The following is a 19,853-nucleotide window of genomic DNA, read 5'->3' on the forward strand; positions in this document are numbered from 1 at the left end:
CTTTAAACTTAACAGTTCATTATCACGACGTGCACAATCTAAGTTACCTCTTAGATGATAAACCATTTCAGCGTCAGAAAGTTTTACCTCTATTCTTGATGATGAAGCTTTTCCATCAATAGCCATAAGAGCAAGATTTCCTTCATCTTCATCTTCACTGTCAGTATCATCCCAGCTTCTTCCCTTTGCCAGATAAGCCCTTTCAGAGTTCTTTCTTACTTGCTTTGGCTTCCTACATTCTGTGGCAAAGTGTCCCAACTCATTGCAGTTATAGCATCTAATGGTGCTCCGATCAACCATCCCTGTTTTGTACCCACCACTGCTGGTGTTAGAGGATGAAGATCCACCTTTCTGGAATTTGTTGTAGTTGGACTTGTACTTAAGCTTGGGATTCCTCCTGAATCTGACATGGGAGAATCTCTTGACAATTTGGGCCATTGATTCATCTTCCAATTGCTCCAGCTCTTCCAAGGAATAAAAATCATCACTTGATTGATTTGTAGTAGGAGGATCATATTCTGCTACTAACTCATTTTCCTCACCCTTGGAAAACTGTACCATTCTTTCTAACTGTTGAGATTGTTGTTGTTGTTGACCTTCATCTACAAGTGCAGTAGATGTGCTGACCATTCTATCCTTCCCGTAGACTTCCTTCTGTTGAATCTGCTCCAACTCATAGGTTTTTAACACTCCATAGAGCCTGTCCAAAGAAATCTCACTCAGATCTCTAGCTTCTCTAATGGCAGTGATTCTATGTTCAAGATGAGCTGGCAGTGTTAAAAGGAACTTTTTGTTGACCTCCCTGATTGAATAATACTTTCCATTGATGTTCAGGTTGTTGATCAACGCATTGTACCTCTCAAACACTTCAGTAATTCCTTCTCCTGGATTTGATTTGAAATGTTCATATTCAGAGGTTAGGATTTCCAACTTGTTCTCCCTAACTTCCTCCGTGCCTTCATTAATCACCTCAATAGTTTCCCACATGTGTTTGGAATTTTTACAGTTCATCACATGTCTGTTCATCAAGGGATCAAGGGAATCAATTAATATTAATTGAAGGCTGGCATCCAAGGAGGCTTCTTCCTTCTCAGCAGGAGTAAAATCTTCAGGCTCTTTTGGATAGGTTCTAGCTTCAGTAGTCACCACACCATCTATTATTACCTCCGGTTCAATAACCATCGGAGTTTTTATACCCTTCTTTAACAAGTTTGAATATTTGGGATTTGCAACTTGTAAAAATAATAGCATCTTCTTCTTCCACATGATATAATTCTCTTTATCAAATTGTGGAATTTTAACGGTTCCAACTTTATGTGAAGTCATTATGAATTTTTGAATAAATAAAAATTCAAGGAGTTGAAAAATCACAAAAGTCTAGGATCTTGATTTGTTCGTTAATCAGAAGGCTCTGATACCAATTGTTGGGTCCCAATGTGTTTGTAGAAGGGGGGGTTGAATACAAACGTTACCAAATAATCGAATAAAATGCGGAATAAAAATGTGAAACAAAATTCAAGTTAAATAAAAATATTATTAAACTTGAAAGGTGTTACAACAACTGTATCGATTACAAGGGATTAATCTCAAATCAATTATCACAAATCTAGAATAAATTCGACATGAACTTTTTCTATTTTTGCAATAATTAGAATCAAATGCTAAACGCGATTTGAGATTAAGTTCTAGGGATTTTAATCCGCTAGATTGATACACAAGAGCAAGATAAAGATTTCTAGTGGATTGGATTTAACTTTACAATCTAGAAATTTAATCTTGAAGTATGCAGATGAAAAGATGAAATATTTCTTCTTGATTTTCTTTTCTGCCTTGTTTCTTGACTTCTGTGTTCTTAATAATAAGTTGCTGCTTCTCTGCTTCTTTTTAAATCAACAAAACGAATAGAATTGACTTGGCATGACAATCCTATAGCTGGCAAGACTTTCGGTGAGACAATTGAATGAACTAGCAAGACAATCTGAATGAACTAGCATGACAATCAGAATGAACTAGCAAGACAATCATCCTCCTAGAGTAACTTTCGGTGTGACAATTGAATATGGCCTAGCATGACAATCGGTATGACAATCCTGATTGTCATGCTAGTTCATTTTCAATTGTCTTGCTGATTTAATGCTTGAATTTAATCCAATTAAACTTCTGAAAATTCCTAGAATTAATTCAGAATTAATTAATCAATTAATTCAATTAATAAATAAATTATTCTTCGCAGATATAATTTATTTTCTTAATTAAATTAGATGACTTAATTAATTAATAGAGAATTAATTCTAGTCTTGAGCAGCAACCATTCTTCTGCAAATCTTCTGAAAATCACTGAAAATTATGAATCAATTCCACCACTTCAACGTTGACACTCGATGTACTGTCTGGTTCATGAGTGACTAACTTCCGTGATGTTTCTTCATGTCTTGACTTTGATACTCTTGATTTTCTTCAGACTAAATCCTTGTAATTAATTGATACTCTGACGAGATCTCTGTCACTTGATTAAATCCACGATCTTGACTTATATCACTGAGGCATGATCAATTTCTTGAACTTCTTCCAGTGAATTAATTCCTCAAGTCTGTAGATGAACCTTGTCTCTGAATCCTTTGACAGATATTACTTTGCGAGATCTCTCTGATGGTAGTTCCACTATTTACTTATTACATTCTTATTTGAGTTGAGTTGAATCCTCGAATATACAAATAGGCTATGACATATGACTTACACTAAGTAAATTGCATGCTTCTTTACAGAATGTAAACAGTTAAAGGGATATGGTACATGGTATCACAGGTGGTATAACTGGTGCAATAAATAAAGTAAAGTAAAACAGGTGTAGTAATGTACATGATAATGTTGGAAAGGAAAAAGGTACTGATATATATATCAAAAGTTTTAGGTAGTACAAGCGTTAAAAGGGTACAACAAACCTACTCACTAGTCAGCAAATATAGTCTATAAATACAACCCAAAAGTCTACCGATACATACTACACACTACTGTGCATACTAAACAACCACAACAGCACTGATCAACATCTCCATCTCTGTGCCTCTGGCTCATGGCAAGTCTGGACCTCCAATCTCCTCAAGCTCCTCCAGAACCCACTTAGCCCACTCCACAAGAAAATCATGGGTGATATCCTCATGAGTAGCCTCAGTAATCCTCACAGCAGCTGCTCTCCGAAACACTTGGAGCATCTCTCTGAGTCGCCTCTCACCACTCCCGACCTCTCTGGTATGCATGATATGTAATAACTCCTGAATCTAACCCCGTAGGAATGATATGGGACATGATAGGAAGAGAACTGAAAAGGTACACCTGTAACTGAGTGACCAGTAAGACCTAAATCAGCAGGTGGGGGTCCTCTGATAGGTGGCCTCATGCCTGGGGGTGGAATAGCCTGCAGTGGTACGGGCTGCAACACAGGTGGAGGTAAAATAGCCAACACTGGTTGAACAACAGGATGTGGATCTGAAAATGGTCCTCCAACTGAGGGCTCTGAGTGATCAGCTGATACGGGGATGAAAGAGTCGGCCATCGCTGCTATCTGAAATCATGTCACAATATAAGAATCTCGAACCACGACGCGAATCATACTAATACCTGTTATACCGTCACACTCAACCTCTCGACGTTCTATCTTTCAATTTCCTTACTTCTAATCCTAACCCTCTACCCCTTCCCGTCAACCTAGGCTTGTGTCAGTGACTTATAACCTGTAGCTCTAATACCAAACATGTGGCACCCTCCAAACCCGGGTCAGAAGTTTGGGGTCCACACACACACACCTTATTTATAACCTGCTTATAACAATAATAAGGATAATAATAATATGCAATAATCCTACTTACCAACTACCACGGACCGCAACAGGTTAATGTACACAAGCCACACACACACACACTTATATTACAAATGCCCAAATCCCAACTATTTAAACTTACAACTAAATATTAAACATCATTACAAACTTTACAAACTTAAACTATCCCAAAAGCTGTCAGCTAGCTTAACTCGATCAATCTGGACCCCTAGCTCTCGCATTGGATTGGGGATCCTCGCTACCAACAGGTTCCTTCTTAATTGGAAAAGAACATAAACAACATCGCACAAATGAGCTAACTAGCTCAGCAAGTCACATTGACAAGACTGAAAATAATGATCATCAAGTGAAAAGAGTTAAGGTATCAAGTGAACAATGATTAATAATTTAGAATTGGATATTATATTTTCATTTTAAAAACCAAGGTTAGGCTGCACATCAGTCACACACTAACCCCGAGCAAGGCACACAGCTCTGCTCTAATTACTGGATCCAAGGCATACATTGGCCTAACTTGACCACCAATCTGGTCTGACCATGAATATGGTCTACAATTTTATAAAACAATCCAATTCTATCATAATAACATAATAAACAATCTAAATCAATAACAGAATCATTAGCAACATGGGATGTCCAATGATGAGATGGTTTCAATCTTCACAGAGGAACAATATGGCAATTTCAAAGAATGGCTATCAATTATCTACAATATATCTTGAGAAGGTTCAGAACACTTGCCTGATATTAGCTTGCTATACTTCACTAACTTCCAATCACAATCTCCTATTCCTCGACTACTTGCTCCCCTTTCCTACGCCTTGCCTCTTCTGCTCACATATCATAAGTATCTATCAATACTCAACTCATATGATTCTATTCGGTATACACTTCTATCTATCCTTCGTTTTACCCAAATCCGACTAACGGATTGAAAGTTATAATAAAAACAAGTAAACATTGATCACATAGTTCGATAGTCAAACAAACAAGTCACATATAACACATAACACGTCAAATAATCAATGAAATTTCATTTATAAGGAAGTCTCGGGTCATAAACAGTTTTTCGGGTATTTAATATGATTTTTAAAATATTTTCCTGAGTCAAAACGGGTCGTTAGATAAATTTTGAAGCAATAAACAGAGTTCGGTTGGCCAAATCTGACTTCAAAAATGATTTTATAATAATTATCGAGCCTTGAAAACAATTTAAAATAATATTTTAAAACTCGAAACTATTTTTCGGAATTTTTAAAACAATAATAAATAATTAAATCTAATTAAAAAATTATTTAAATCAATTAATCAATTAATTTTTGAATTAATTGACTAATTAAATAATTAATTAATAATTGAAATTAATTAACTAATTAATTCAAATTTATTTTTGAATTAAAAATAATTTTTGGAATTAAAATAATAATTTTTGGAATTTTTAATATTTAAAAACGAATTTTTTATAATTAAAATAAATAGAAAATATGATTTTTAAATATTTTATAAAGAGGAATCCTAAATTTGCAAATTCTGGAAACTACAGGGACTAAACTTCATCGTCCCCAAAAATTCAAGGACTAAACTGCAATTTTCCAACCCTTTGCTGGAAAATTTCCCTGCCTCACCAGAGAACATGATTCCGGCATCCTCACACCACCATCACCTCCAGATCAAGACTACAGCTCACTAGGAACATAACCATGTAATCAAATCAGTCTAATAACCCCTAAGTTGGCCAGAAATTGGCCGAGAAGTTCGCTGGTTTCCGGTGAACTCGATTAAAACCGATGAAACTTTAAAAGACAACTCCGTTCAAACTAGGGATCGTTTGTTAACAAGCTATACACGAATCGATTGCAAATTTCAAGGGGAATAAAACCCACCCATCTCGAACGTCTACAAATCCATAAATAAGAAACCCCCAAATTCAATCAAGAACATTCAAACGAATTATAAACCCTAATTTTAAAATTCGAAAATTAAACTCAATTTTGAACTTATTATTGAACTCCAAATCAGTCATATGACATATCAAAATCATTAGGAAGACAAGCTCTACAACATACAATCATCAAATCATTCAAACAATCATCCGAACAAAAATTCATAATTTTAATCAAAATAATTCGAAAATAAATAAAAATATATAAAATCAACCTTTGATTCCGCAGTTCTGAAACTTGGATAATCTGATAGTACTCCTTAAACCCTTCATTTTGGTTACTCGAGCTCTCCAAACAAAGATCAATAACACCTTGATTTGTTGGTTTGATTCTCAGAAAGTTTATATGAATATTAGTATTTTCTCTGGAAAATTCTGAAATACTGTTTGCAAATGATTTTCGGTACGAAATAAAATACGGTAAAGGCTATTTATAATTACGAAAAATTAGTATCCCGTTGGATCATTCCAGATATAAAATAGTATGTTTATTTAGAAAAACAGATCCAAACGGTACCGGTTTTCGGGATAATTATCCAAATCAGTACAATTTGTACTGCGGTCTTGGTCTCAGCGCCTGGTTACACGTATTACGAGGTGATAATTATAATAATTTAATAAAAAGATCCCGTTTATCAAAAATACGAGTTTTATTGATTTACCGAAACAAATTTTGTATCGAAAATATTGTGCCGGGACCCGCACATGACAAACCGTACGCCGGATGGAAAAAGTCGAAACATGGAAAATGTTCGGAATATTGCAATTAGGTTAGGAAGGAGTTCTCGGAAGAGTTTCGGGTTATAAAAATGTAAAAACGGGTGAAGTCGGCTGGTTCCCGATTATATAAAATAGTTTATAATTACTCGGAAAAAGAATTTATAAAATCCATAAATTTCATATAAAATCATAAATCAACATAAAAATAAATAGGAAAATATGACAATTATCTATATTTTATTTTGGACATATAAAAATTAAAATACTCAATTTATAATATTTTTAAACATTTAAACACATATACCACTTAACAAATAATTCACAGAATTTTCCAGAAAGGCTGCAGGCGTCCGCCTGCTGGTGTCAGGCGCCCGCCTGCGAGGAGGCGCCCGCCTGATGGTGCCGCGCGGCCGCGTGCTGATGCACGGCTGACTTCGCTGATTTCGCTGAAAAAGCCTTTTTTGAGTGGAATTTGACGATTTTCAGGGTTCAGGTCCAATATGGGCTTATATATACTTAAAAAAAGGGTTATCATCATCCGGGAAGATTGGGATACCAAGGAGAAGACCTAGAAGCACAAAACAACTCCGAAAAAGAAGATCTTATTTTCAACTTGTGATTCTTTGAATTACTTGTAACTTTGGATGCTCGTTTTCATTCTTGTTGAACCTAGATCTCGTTTATTCGTACTTTAATTATTATTCAGTTTATTAAGATCTTGTTTTATACCATGCTTTCATTGAAACCCATGGTGACGATGAGTTCTATTATGGGCTAATCGTTATCATGGGATTCTAGCGGATTTACTTATGGATTTCAATAATTAATTTGTTTCGATATCTTGGTGTGTGGTGATTGATTGATATCCTAGTATTGGTTGTGCTTATTCGTCTTATGTGCGTAGCTAACATATAAGATAGCGTGTTAATCTCTATTAAAGCGACAGTGAATATAGAGGTTTAGAACTTGCTATGCTAGCATAGGTTCATGTATCTGTTATGCATGATTTGTAGGTAATTTTAACCATCTTACTTGCCCTATGTAATCACGATAGATAACTTGCGCATATAACTGTTATGTTTTCAATTCTTGTAGACATATAAGGACTAAGCATAATTGGTGTCTATTCAACTTCTATCTCTTTTATGGATGCTTGGTAGTAGGGTATTCGTACAACGAAAGTTGGCGTTTACTAGTTTCGTGTTATCTGATTAGTATCATCACCATTACATGCTAAGGTTAAGAAAAATAAGGCTATTGTATGAAGTATTTAATGAAGTTAGAATCCCATGTTTATCATATATATTAATTCAACCATTCTCGTTCTCTTAGTTATAATTGTTAGTATAATCTCTTAGTTTAATAAAACCCCAATTTGTTATTTGTCTTAGCATTGAGCGATAACCATACATTGTTGCATAGGTGCATAAATTGAACTTAACCTAAACCAGTCTCTGTGGGAATGAATCTGATTTATATCTTATACTACTTGTGAACGCGTATACTTGCGTGAATTTTAGCGCGTGTTTTCGCCCTAACAGTAGGTATACCTTGTGTTCCTTTCTATTACCTTCACTGGGGACAGTGAAGATTTTAAGTTTGGGGGTGGTAGTTAAGGAACATATTTGTGTGTGTGTCATGTAGTTGCATTTTCATGTTAGTTTAGTTCATATAGTTGCATATTATTGCCATATAGTTTTTTTATATATAGAGATTTATTTTATTTTATTTCATAGCTTTAATTATCATGTCATATAGCTCATGCATATACCATGATCCCTTTGTGTTGCTTTACCGATTAATATGTGATATTGATGCGAGTGTTGTGATAGCGTTAGAGTGATGTTGAATCTTGTTAGGTTGACATGCATGCTAGAAACACTTGTAATTTTAATAAGTCTTAGAGTATGCTTAAGGACTAGATTGTTGACATGGTTTGATGGTTTTTGAGGTTAATCTATTGCTTATGCTTAGAATTCATGATAGGCTCGTAATGATAAAAGACATGAAAAGATAAAAATTAGAAAAAAATTGGAATTCATTGCTAGTTGTGGCTAGGCGTCAAATGGTTAGTAGCCGGCTCGTATTGTATACGAGTAGTCTAGGGTTGAGCAGGATGGAGCGAAACGCACTTGCTCGAAAATTGAAAAAAGAAAGAAAAAAAGAAGAGAAAAAAATATGGTTTAATGCACAATTGATCATGAGTGGGCTCTTTGGTATTTGAGTTATTAAGTTCTTAGGGGACTTTGTGCCTAGTGACCTAAGGTTTTTATAGTCTGGGATCCGCTAACCTAACGCTCGCTAAATGGGTACCATTGCATAAGTCTTTTGTGGACCTCACTCATTGCATGATCAAATAAGCATTTGTTTATGTGTTGAATAAAAGCATGATTCTGTAATAAACTCCAATAATCTTGTAGTGTTGTAAGTCATTTTGTGTCTAGAATATATTCTTAGTATAAGGTTGTGATTGCCTTGAGGATAATTAAGTAATGGCGATTGATCTAGTTTCGAAGCATATATGTTAAGCATTTGCACACACCACGTTTCTAGTTGTATGTTAGCTTGCGAGATTTAAGTGATCTTTAGTCGCCTAATTGCATTTGTTGATATGTCATGTGTTAGTTGGTTTAGTCATCGCGGTGGGGATCGTTGCATTCATATAGTTTGCATTCATTCATGTTTTATTCTGAGTTTGAGTCTGTGACGCTTGAGGACAAGCATCGATTCAAGTTTGGGGGTGTGATAAGTGGTATTTTATACCACTTAGAGCGTCTCATAACGGCTTGAATTGGTGTCTTGAACTCGAGTATTTTGTGTATTTGACGCGTTTTCGAGTGTTTTTGCATTTCAGGGTATAACTTGCTTAGATAGGTGGATTTCATCAGAATAAAGCCTAAGGAAGTGCTTGGAATCAGCCCTGGGTTGATGTGCGAAGAATTCAGCAAAAATAGAAGCAAAAATAGGAATTTTCCAGATAGCTTGCAGGCGCCCGCCTGATGGGAGTAGGAGACCGCCTGGTAGCAGGCGCCCGCCTGGAAGAAGGAGGCGGCCGCCTGGGTGTGGATTTTCAGAATCTGGATTTTATAATTCTATTACGATTGGGCTTCTATTAGCGCTGGTTCTCTTGGGTTATTATATAAACCTTATGAGAAGAAGTTTTCTTTATCGAGAGCGAAGGTAAGAAGATTGAGAAGACCGTTTTAGCACGCAACAACGAAGAAGAGGAAGCATACGTTTATCTTGTGATTCTTTTAATTCGTTGTAACAGTGGATGCTAGTTTTCTTTATGCTTTGAACCTTAATATTCTTGTGACGTACTTCATTATTTATTAAGTATTTTTATTAGTTTATATCGCTGTGTTTTTATCATGTTTTCATATGAACCCATGGTGACGATGAGTTCTATTATGGGCTTATCGTGATCATGGGATCATAGCGGATTTACTATGGATTTCTTTAGTTAATTGTTTAATAACTTGGTATGTGGTGATTGTATGATATCTAGCATAGGTTGTGCTTATTCATCTTATGTGCGTCATGAACATGTAAGATAGCCTATTAATCTCTTGTGAAGCGATAGTGAATCTTAAGATTTAGAACTTGCCATGCTAGCATAGGTTCGTGTATCGTATGCATGATTAGCGGGTAACTCTAACCGTTTTACTTGCCCTGTGTAATCATAATGAATAACTTGCGCTTAAATCGTTATGTTGTCAAATTCTATAGACATATAGGGTCTCAATATAATTGATGCGTATTCATCTTCTATCTTAATTGTGGATGCTTGGTAGAATGGTATTCGTACAACGAAAGTTGGCGTTAATCAGTTTCGTGTTGTTCGATTAATATCATCACCATTACATGCTGAGGGTAATAATAATGACTATTGAATGAAGTAGTAATGAAGTTATGATCTCATGTGTGTTTAATATTGTTAATTCAAGTGTTTAATTCTCATAGTTAATATTTGTTAATCAACCTTAATTGTTATTGTCTTGACATTGAAGAATAATCATACATTGGTGAGTAAGTGTTAATAAGATATAATTAATCAGAGTCTCTGTGGGAATGAACTAGAAATTATTCTATATTACTTGCGAACGCGTATACTTGCGTGATTTATTTAGCGCATGCTTTGTTCCTAACAATTATCAAATCGCGATACTTATTTAATCGCGTAATGAAAATCTTACTCGCATACAAAAGCTATACGCTTAAAAATATTCCAGCAACATTCGCAATGCCACACGACAAAATTATACACAATATATAATGAATCCGCATAGTCGGCCTTATAACACAAAATATTTATGAATAAATACACCGCACTTATAAAATAGCTCAAATATTTAATGGTTGTCACATCCTCTCCCCCTTATAGGATTCTCTCCTCGGAATCTAGGAGAATAGTTGAGGATACCGGTTCCGCATTTCTCCCATGTTGCTTCTTCAACTTTAGGATTATTCCACAATACTTTCACCAAACTTACTGATTTATTTCTAAGAATTCTCTCTTGTCGATTCAGTATCTGTACGGGTTGCTCTTTATATGATAAATCGGCTTGAATTTCCACTGGCTCAATATCTAACATATGATTGGCGTTCGACTTATACTTTTTTAGCAATGAGACATGAAATACATTATGCACGTGCTGATATTGTGGCGGCAAGGCTAGCTCATAAGCAACTTTCCTTACTTGGTTCAAGATTTCAAAAGTTCCGATATATCTTGGAGCTAATTTCCCTTTCTTATCGAATCGGGTCAAACCCTTCCATGGTGATACTTTTAGCAATACAACTTCCCCAATTTCGAGTTTCACATCCTTCCAGGCGGGGTCCGCGTATTTCCTTTGTTTATCCTGAGCGTTTCTTCTTGATCACAGTGACGGTGTCCTTCATTTGCTGAATCAATTCAGGTCCAAAAATCTTTCCTTCCCCAACTTCATCCCAACTCGTCGGGGTTCGACACTTTCGCCCATATAAAGCTTCGTATGGTGGCATGCCAATACTTGAATGGTAACTATTGTTATATAAGAATTCTACGAGTGGTAGATGATCTTCCCAACTTCTCAAAAAATCAATTGCACAGCTTCCCAAAATATCTTCAATGGTTTGGATTATTCGTTCACTTTGGCCATCGGTTTGTGGATGGTATGCCGTACTCATGTTTAATTTCATTTCAAGATTTTCTTAAAATTATTTCCAGAATCTCGAATTGAATCGCGGGTCTCGATCCGAAACTATCGATATAGGTACTCCATGGCTTAACACGATTTCGCGAACATACATATGAACTAGTCTGTCTAACGAAGACTTCTCATTGATTGGAAGAAAATATGCTGACTTCGTAAGGCGGTCAACTATCACCCAAATTGCGTCGTGTCCAGAACGTGTTTGTGGTAAACCCACTACAAAATCCATGGCAATATTTCCCACTTCCATTCCGGAATCTTCAATGGTTGAATCAAACCACTTGGTTTCTGATGTTCTGCTTTCACTCTTTCGCATGTGTCGCATTTTGAAACCCATTGTGCAATCTCTCTTTTCATGTTCGGCCACCAAAAACTCTTCTTCAAATCATGGTACATTTTGTTACTTCCCGGGTGAATAAAAAATCTTGAGTTGTGTGCTTCTTGCAAGATATCCTTCTTCAATTCAGTCACATTTGGAATCCAAATACTTGTCGAAAATCTCAACACACCTTGTTCATCTTTTTGTGTACATATCTCTACTCCTGTCAACTGACTATTCTCTTGAGTGGTTACTTCATCTTGGCATTTCTATATCCTCTCTAGTAGTGTTGGTTGAAAAGTAATGGCACAACACATCTCTTTCACTCCTCCATGATCACAAAGTTCTAATTGCAATTTTTCAACTTCATCAGATAATTCCTTCGATATTGTTATCATACTTAGCTTTTCATTCCTACTCAATCCGCCTGCTACCACTTTGGCCTTTCCCGGATGATATTGTATCGAACAATCGTAGTCTTTGATCAATTCCAACCATCGGCGTTGTCTCATATTTAGCTTCTTCTGAGTAAAGTGGTACTTCAGACTTTTATGATCCGTGTGTATCTCGCACTTTTCCCTATATAAGTAGTGCCTCCATAGTTTTAAAGCAAACACTATCGCAGCTAATTCTAAGTCATGAGTCGGGTACTTCGGTTCATGTGGTTTAAGTTGTATTGAAGCATACGCTATCACCTTCCCGTGTTGCATCAATACACATCCAAGTCCTTTATAAGAGGCATCGCTGTATATCACAAAATCTCCCATATCATCTGGTAATGCTAAAACCGGAGCAGTTACCAATCTTTTCTTCAATTCTTGAAAACTACTATCACACTTCTCCGTCCATTCAAACTTCTCATTCTTCCTTGTCAATTTGGTCAGTGGTACGGCAATCTTCGAAAATCCTTTACAAATCTTTTGTAGTATCATGCCAGTCCCATAAAACTTCTCACTTCGGTTGACGTCTTCGATCTCTCCCAATTAATCACCGCCTCAATCTTTTCAGGATCTACCCTAATTCCCTCACTTCCAACAATATGTCCAAGAGATCTTACTTCAGTTAACCAAAACTCATATTTCGAGAACTTGGCATACAATCTCTCCTTTCGCAATACTTCCAAAGCTATTCTTAGATGTTCCGCGTGATCAACTTCTATCTTTGAATATACTAAAATGTCATCGATGAAAACTATGACAAACTTGTCCAAGTACTCCTTGAATACACGAATCATTAAATCCATGAAAGCAGCTGGTGCATTCGTCAACCCAAAAGCCTTAACGAGAAATTTGTAATGTCTATATCTTGATCGAAAAGTTGTTTTTGGTATGTCTTCAGACTTAATCTTCAATTGGTGGTATCCCGATCGCAGATCAATCTTTGAAAAATAAGAGGCTCCATTGATTTGGTCAAACAGATCATCAATCCTAGGCAAAGGGTATCTATTCTTAATCGTCAACTTGTTCAATTCTCGATAATCTATACAAAGTCTCATGCTCCCGTCCTTTTTCTTCACAAACAAAACTGGCACGCCCCACGGTGAAACACTTGGTCTTATAAATCCCTTGTCTAGTAGTTCTTGTATTTGCTTTGCTAATTCCTTCATCTCCGTTGGTGCCATCCTATATGGAGCTTTCGAAACAGGTTCGATGTCGGGTGCAAGATCTATTGTAAACTCAATTTGTCGGTCCGGGGGTAAGCCAGGAAGCTTTTCAGGAAAAACGTCTAGTAAATCTCTTACGAATGGAATGTCTTTTGGATTAGAAACTTCTCTACTCTTACCGAATACATAAGCCAAATATGCTTCACATCCTTTCCGAATTAACTTCTTTGCTTGCATCGAGGTGAGAAATGTCTGAGTTTGCCTTTGGCCCTTGAATGTCACTTTCTTACCTTGCGGTGTACTTAATACTACCCTTGTATCCTTACATTCAATTTAAGCACTGAAACTTGTCAGCCAATCCATTCCTAAGATCACGTCGAATTTTCCTAATTGGAAAGGAATAAGGTTCGCAGGAAAAATGTGTTCGGCTATCTCTATTGTACAATGAGGGCAAACATGATTTACAAATACTTTATCTTGATTAGCTAAGATAATGGATAAAGGTTCATGCATCAATTGAGTTTCAGAATTCAGCTTATCAACAAAAGACTTCGAAATAAATGATCTGGTGGCACCAAAATCAATAAGTACTTTAACATTAGCGGCATTCACAAGAAGTGTACCTGGCACCACATCTGAACTTTGAATCGCATCCTTCACGTTCATGTTGAAAGTTCTTGCTTGAGCTGGATAAGTCAAAGCTGGATGATTTGAAGTTGATGCTATCTGAGGTTGATTGGAAGACATTGGGAATGATGAGGCTGGCATAGGAGCTGCTTGATTCACAGGGTAGGGTATAGTGGTCATTTGCAGCAATTGATTGTTAGCCACTCCTTTGCACTCTCATGACACATGTCCTGCTTTCCCACACTTATAACACGTGATGTTGGCCTTCTGATTCTTACATTCATTAGCATAATGGCCTTTTGTATGACAATTGAAACAAACTACATTCGCCTTATTACAGATTCCCATATGTCGCCTATTACAAATCTTACATTCCGGAACTGATCCTTGCGGGGGTTTTTGTCCACTAGTTAACTGAGATCTCGTTTCTTGTGATTTATTCCCAAATTCTCTCTTCTTGAAGTTCCTGGGTCCACTCTGAGGTTTAAACCTTTGATTAGTTCTCTGATTCTGGCCCTTGTAACTTGAGCCTTCTCCTCCCGATTCAAATCTTCTTTTCTTATTGTCTTTCTCCTTTTGATTTTGCTCACTCTCGCCTTCGATTACCATCGCTTTCTGAACCACTTCAGCATAAGTAGTCAAATCAAAAGCTGCCACACGACTCCTTAACCAAGGCTTCAATCCCTGTTGAAACCTTTTTGCCCTCTTCTCTTCAGAATCAACATACTCTCCCATAAACCTAGAAAGTTCTGTAAACTTCTTCTCATATTCTCCAACTGTCATATTATCTTGCTTCAACTCAAAGAATTTCATCTCCATTTGTGTTTGCATATAGCGAGGAAAATACTTATCCAAGAACATTCTCTTAAACATATCCCAAGTAATAACTTCAGCAGCTTCTAAAGTCTTCGCTGTCTCCCACCAATAGTTCGATTCACCTTTAAGAAAGTAAGTGGCATACTCCACCTTCTGATTATCTCCAACATTTGTTAAGGCAAAAGCCTTTTCCATCTCCTTGAGCCAAGCATGAGCTTCTACTGGGTCTTGAGTTCCTCTAAATTCTAGGGGTTTTACAGATTGGAATGTTTTGAAAGTAGTGACGTTTGCTGGGGGTGGTTGAGGTGGTTGCATTTGTTGAAGAAGTTGTTATTGTTGGGATGTAGTAGCAGTTTGTTGGCGTACCAATTCCATAAGTTGTGCTATATCGGGGTTTTGATTTTCTCCTTCATTTTCTTGGTTATTTATAGGTCTTCCTCGGGCTCTTCTAGGTGCCATTTTCTGAAATAAGAGTTATACAGTTTGAGTGATGCAGAAACTAGGGTATTATTTGCATTCATCGTGGTATACAGTTTTTTAATACAACAATAAAGGTGATGCATGGTGATAAGCAAGAAATTTAAAAGATCAAATATAGTAATCAAGGAAAGTGCATAACTGAATTTAACATGGTTCAAGTCGAAAGGTATGAATCACAAGGTACAAATACGAATACAGATCCGAATTAAAACAGTACGAGAGTCTAGAAACGGAAACAAATAACATGGTAAATAAAAGGAACAGCCTAATCCAAGCAAATAAAGATCAAGTCCCCTAGAACTCGTCCTAAGCCTCCTCTTCGGACTCCTCCTCGGGTTCCTCCTCGGACTCCTCCTCACGGGTCCTCGCGATATCAGGGGTAGTGTCCTCACATAGCATCTTGACCACACTCCCAAGCTCATCCACTACCGTCTGCACAGTAATCTGACGGGTCCGGTCGCGATGCACGGGCATCTCTTCCAATCTTGATGTGGCCACCTGGATCAGTGACTCGAGCCTCGAAATGGTTCTCGCCTTAGGTCCGCTACCCATCACTTGCTTACTTGCATAGAGCTCTTCAAGACGTTCCATCAACCTGATATACTTTCCTTGGAGAAAGTCATGATGCATCCTTAAGTCAGCATAGACATGAAAAGCAATTGTGTCGCTTGGCGGAATCGAAGATGATGAGTGCGCACATTGCTATCAAGTAATATATATATATACAAAGGTTAGATATGGTTTACTTGAATATTGCGCATTAGTACTCCCGATATTATATTATATACTCATACTTCCTATAGTCCTGATTGGGCTATCCAGGGACTCTAAACCTAGGCTCTGATACCAACTCCGTCACACCCCAAACCGATAACACACACACACTAAATAAATGTGAACCATAATTATATTACAACTTATAAGTCCAAAAGATGATAATAATACGATTACAAACCCAACCAAAAATATTAACAATCCCGAGATCTTTACAAGTTCAGAGTTTGGAACAGCCCTTCTAACTAATATCACAATTACATACTGGCGGATATTGCCTATATATATTCTACCTGCGCCCTCAAATGGTCTTCACCCTGCATATCGGTTGTCTTACGGGCGGTCTGCTTGGTACGAACCATGATTGCTAGTTGTAGAACAGGGTTAAATACAAGAAAATAAGCTAAAACGCTCAGCAAGTACTAACAGTTCTACTATACAAGGCATTATCTCAAAATCATGGGTTCATGAATCAAGGGGTTATAGATGCTTGTAAAAAAATGATAATAATAAACATGAAGTTATAATATAAGGACATGGTAGAATTCTAGCAATCGAAACATGGCATATGGAATCATGGCATTGTGGCAACATGTTATAATATAAAGGCATGGTAGAATCATAACGACCGAAACATGGCATATGGTATCATGGCATCGGGAAATCATGTTATAAATATCAAATCATCAAAATCATTTTAGGACGATACGAATTACGGCCGGTGATCAGCCGCGAAGTAATCCCGAACCGGACTGGGTTCTCAAATATAATGGGATCCCTAGGCTATATGTGAGCCTATCAATAAGTGTGAAAAGGACATGCGTCTAGTCCAATCCACTGAGTCAAGAAAATATTTATTTTATTTTTAATGTTTTATAACATGGATGTCGGGAAAGATTTGGTATCACTTTAATGAAATTGTAACAAGAGAATTCAAGTTCACTAATGAGGTTCGCTTTAGGGAATTTGGTAGGGAGTTTAGTATTCACGGTCTAATGGATAAGGAATATTTTGAAGGTAAGGTACTAACAAGAATAAGAGTTATTAACGGAAGTATTCGAATTAAGAAATGACATGGTGATTATTACAACTTAAGCATTCACGAAAAAGCATATAGACTTGCATCAATTATAAGCATAAGGAGTTAGTAACTTGCCTTCCAACAGTTCTAAGATTATTCGATCTTGATGGCACGAATCTTCCCCTTCGCTTTGGAACCTACACATTATATTAACCTCATTACTATTCACCCTTAAACACCTTATAAGCCTATAAACTCCTAGACTAACTTTAACTCCCATTTCAACACCAAAACCAATAATCAAGCCAACAAATCTAACCTACATTGTACACAACCCTATTGACTATCATTTTATGGAAAATACGAGCATAAACCTAGCCATATAAGCCATTTATCGAGGCAAAAATAGAGAGCATAGCAGAGCAGATTTTACATATGCGATTTTTAAGCCAAATTTTGAACTAAACATACATGGTATCAACTTGATGGCTACTAGATTTTATCATGACTTATCAAGGCACATAGCATACTAGCATTTTAGAGAATAAACCATGACTTGCATTGCACAAAACTCAAATTTAAGTCACATAGTACATTTATCCGAAATACTACTTATTCTACAATATGCAAGCATAAACTTCAACTTTTAACGTAAAAATCATGGCATGCAAGGATGGAAACTTTGTAAAATACATCTTATAAGATCATAAGTTCTTTAAAAGTCACATACAAAGTCTCTTTCTTCTCGAAAACAAACAAAACTATCACACAAACAAAAAAAATCCATTCGTCTCCTTGGGAGTCATTGCCGAATGCTTGAGGCCAAGATCATGGCTTGAAAATAGAAGCAAAACACTTCATCAAGATTATCTCTTGCTCAAGTTTTATGTGTCATATTGAGTTCAACTCTAGATTCAGAAGAATCAAAGTTAAACACTTGGCTTTAGCCACATGCAACTAAGAAACTAACCTCAAATGATGATATAGAACCAAATGTAGTTGACCCTTGCTTAGAGGAGTTGAAAGGTGTAAGAAAATGGAGAAAATGAGGAAGAAAAATGAGAGGGGTGGCGGAGGTTTTGGTGCGGCCGAGAGGGAGTAGGGAGAGGAGAGAGTGGAGTGATGTGTTGGTGAAGAAAATGAGGTGAAATGAGTGTTTAGTCTAGTTTTTGTCTCATTCAAATGGTAGTGGATTTTTCTTTTTACCATTTTATCCTTCACCCACTAATAGCAAGATTTTGCATGCAAGGTTTTATAGGTCATTTAGTTGGTCAAATGGAGTTAGTGGAGGGTGAAAGGTCGGTCTTACCCTTGATCTCTATTTGGGTGGAATTTGCATGCAAGGGCACACTTATAATTCAATAACTATTAAAAGTATAATTAAAAAGAATGTGTTTTAGTAATTAAAATATAAATCCATGAATCACAAAATTAATACCATAAATACTATGAGATTTTAGAAGTTTAATAAAATTGTTTTCAAAAATTTCGGATAAAAAGAATTTATATTAAAAATAGTTTTTCTAATATTATCATACTAATAAATCATGAAAAATATAATTAACACATTAAAAAATCACATAAGTAATTGTAAATAAATTGACTCTACTTCACAATATTAGAATATAATTTATCCGTCTATTCGCAACTAATTCAAATATCACTAAATCGCGAGAATCTCAATTATTACTTAATCGCGTAGTCGCAACTATTCAAATATTATCAAATCGCGCTACTTATTTAATCGCGTAACGAAAATCTTACTCACATACAAAAAACGTATAATATTCCAGCAACATTCACAATGCCACACGATAAAATTATACACAATATATAACGAATCCGCATAGTCGGCCTTATAACACAGAATATTTATGAATAAATACATCGCACTTATAAAATAGCTCAAATATTTACTGGTTGTCACATATAACATTGAAAATGTAAAATATATTTTAACGTAAAATTTAAAATGAGAATATACATAATACTAAATAATATTAAATATAAATTATACCGATTTTTATTCCGATTAATCATTCCGATTAATCCTCGATTTGCCGATTAATCCCTAATCGGTACCTCAACCGATTAGTTCCGATTTCTGATTTTTACAACCATGCTACTAGTATATAATTTATACTATTTTAGTAACCGAGTGTTATATCGAAATAGTGTTTTCCTTATTGATAAAGAGTATAAATTCTCATATATATTTTTTTCGTCTTTTGGTAAAAAGACCCTCGGTATATAATTTTTACCACTATTGTTATTATATTAATTAAATTACTAAATTAATTTAAATTTTTTATAAATGATGATATACTCTTGGGGCTTTCATTCTCAAAAATTAATAAACTCCTAATAAATTATTTCATTATTATCATATATTAATTAAAAATTTCATGTGATATATTATTAACATATCTCGATATGCATGATAATAAAGGGGATCGTGTATAATTTTTATTATTATTGTTTTCAATTTAATATTTTAATGGTATATTGCGGTATACAT

General features: G+C 35.8%; 1 protein-coding gene across 1 annotated transcript; it reads right to left on the minus strand.

The window, feature by feature from the left end:
- Positions 1 to 14,460: 14,460 nt before the first annotated feature.
- Positions 14,461 to 15,375, minus strand: LOC141691076 (uncharacterized). The gene has a single exon (XM_074495820.1). The coding sequence runs from the start codon at positions 15,373 to 15,375 to the stop codon at positions 14,461 to 14,463; it is 915 nt and encodes a 304-aa protein (XP_074351921.1).
- Between the last annotated feature and the right edge of the window lie 4,478 nt (positions 15,376 to 19,853).

This window comes from Apium graveolens, chromosome 10 (genome assembly GCF_009905375.1).
Source record: "Apium graveolens cultivar Ventura chromosome 10, ASM990537v1, whole genome shotgun sequence".
Classification (NCBI taxonomy): domain Eukaryota; kingdom Viridiplantae; phylum Streptophyta; class Magnoliopsida; order Apiales; family Apiaceae; genus Apium; species Apium graveolens.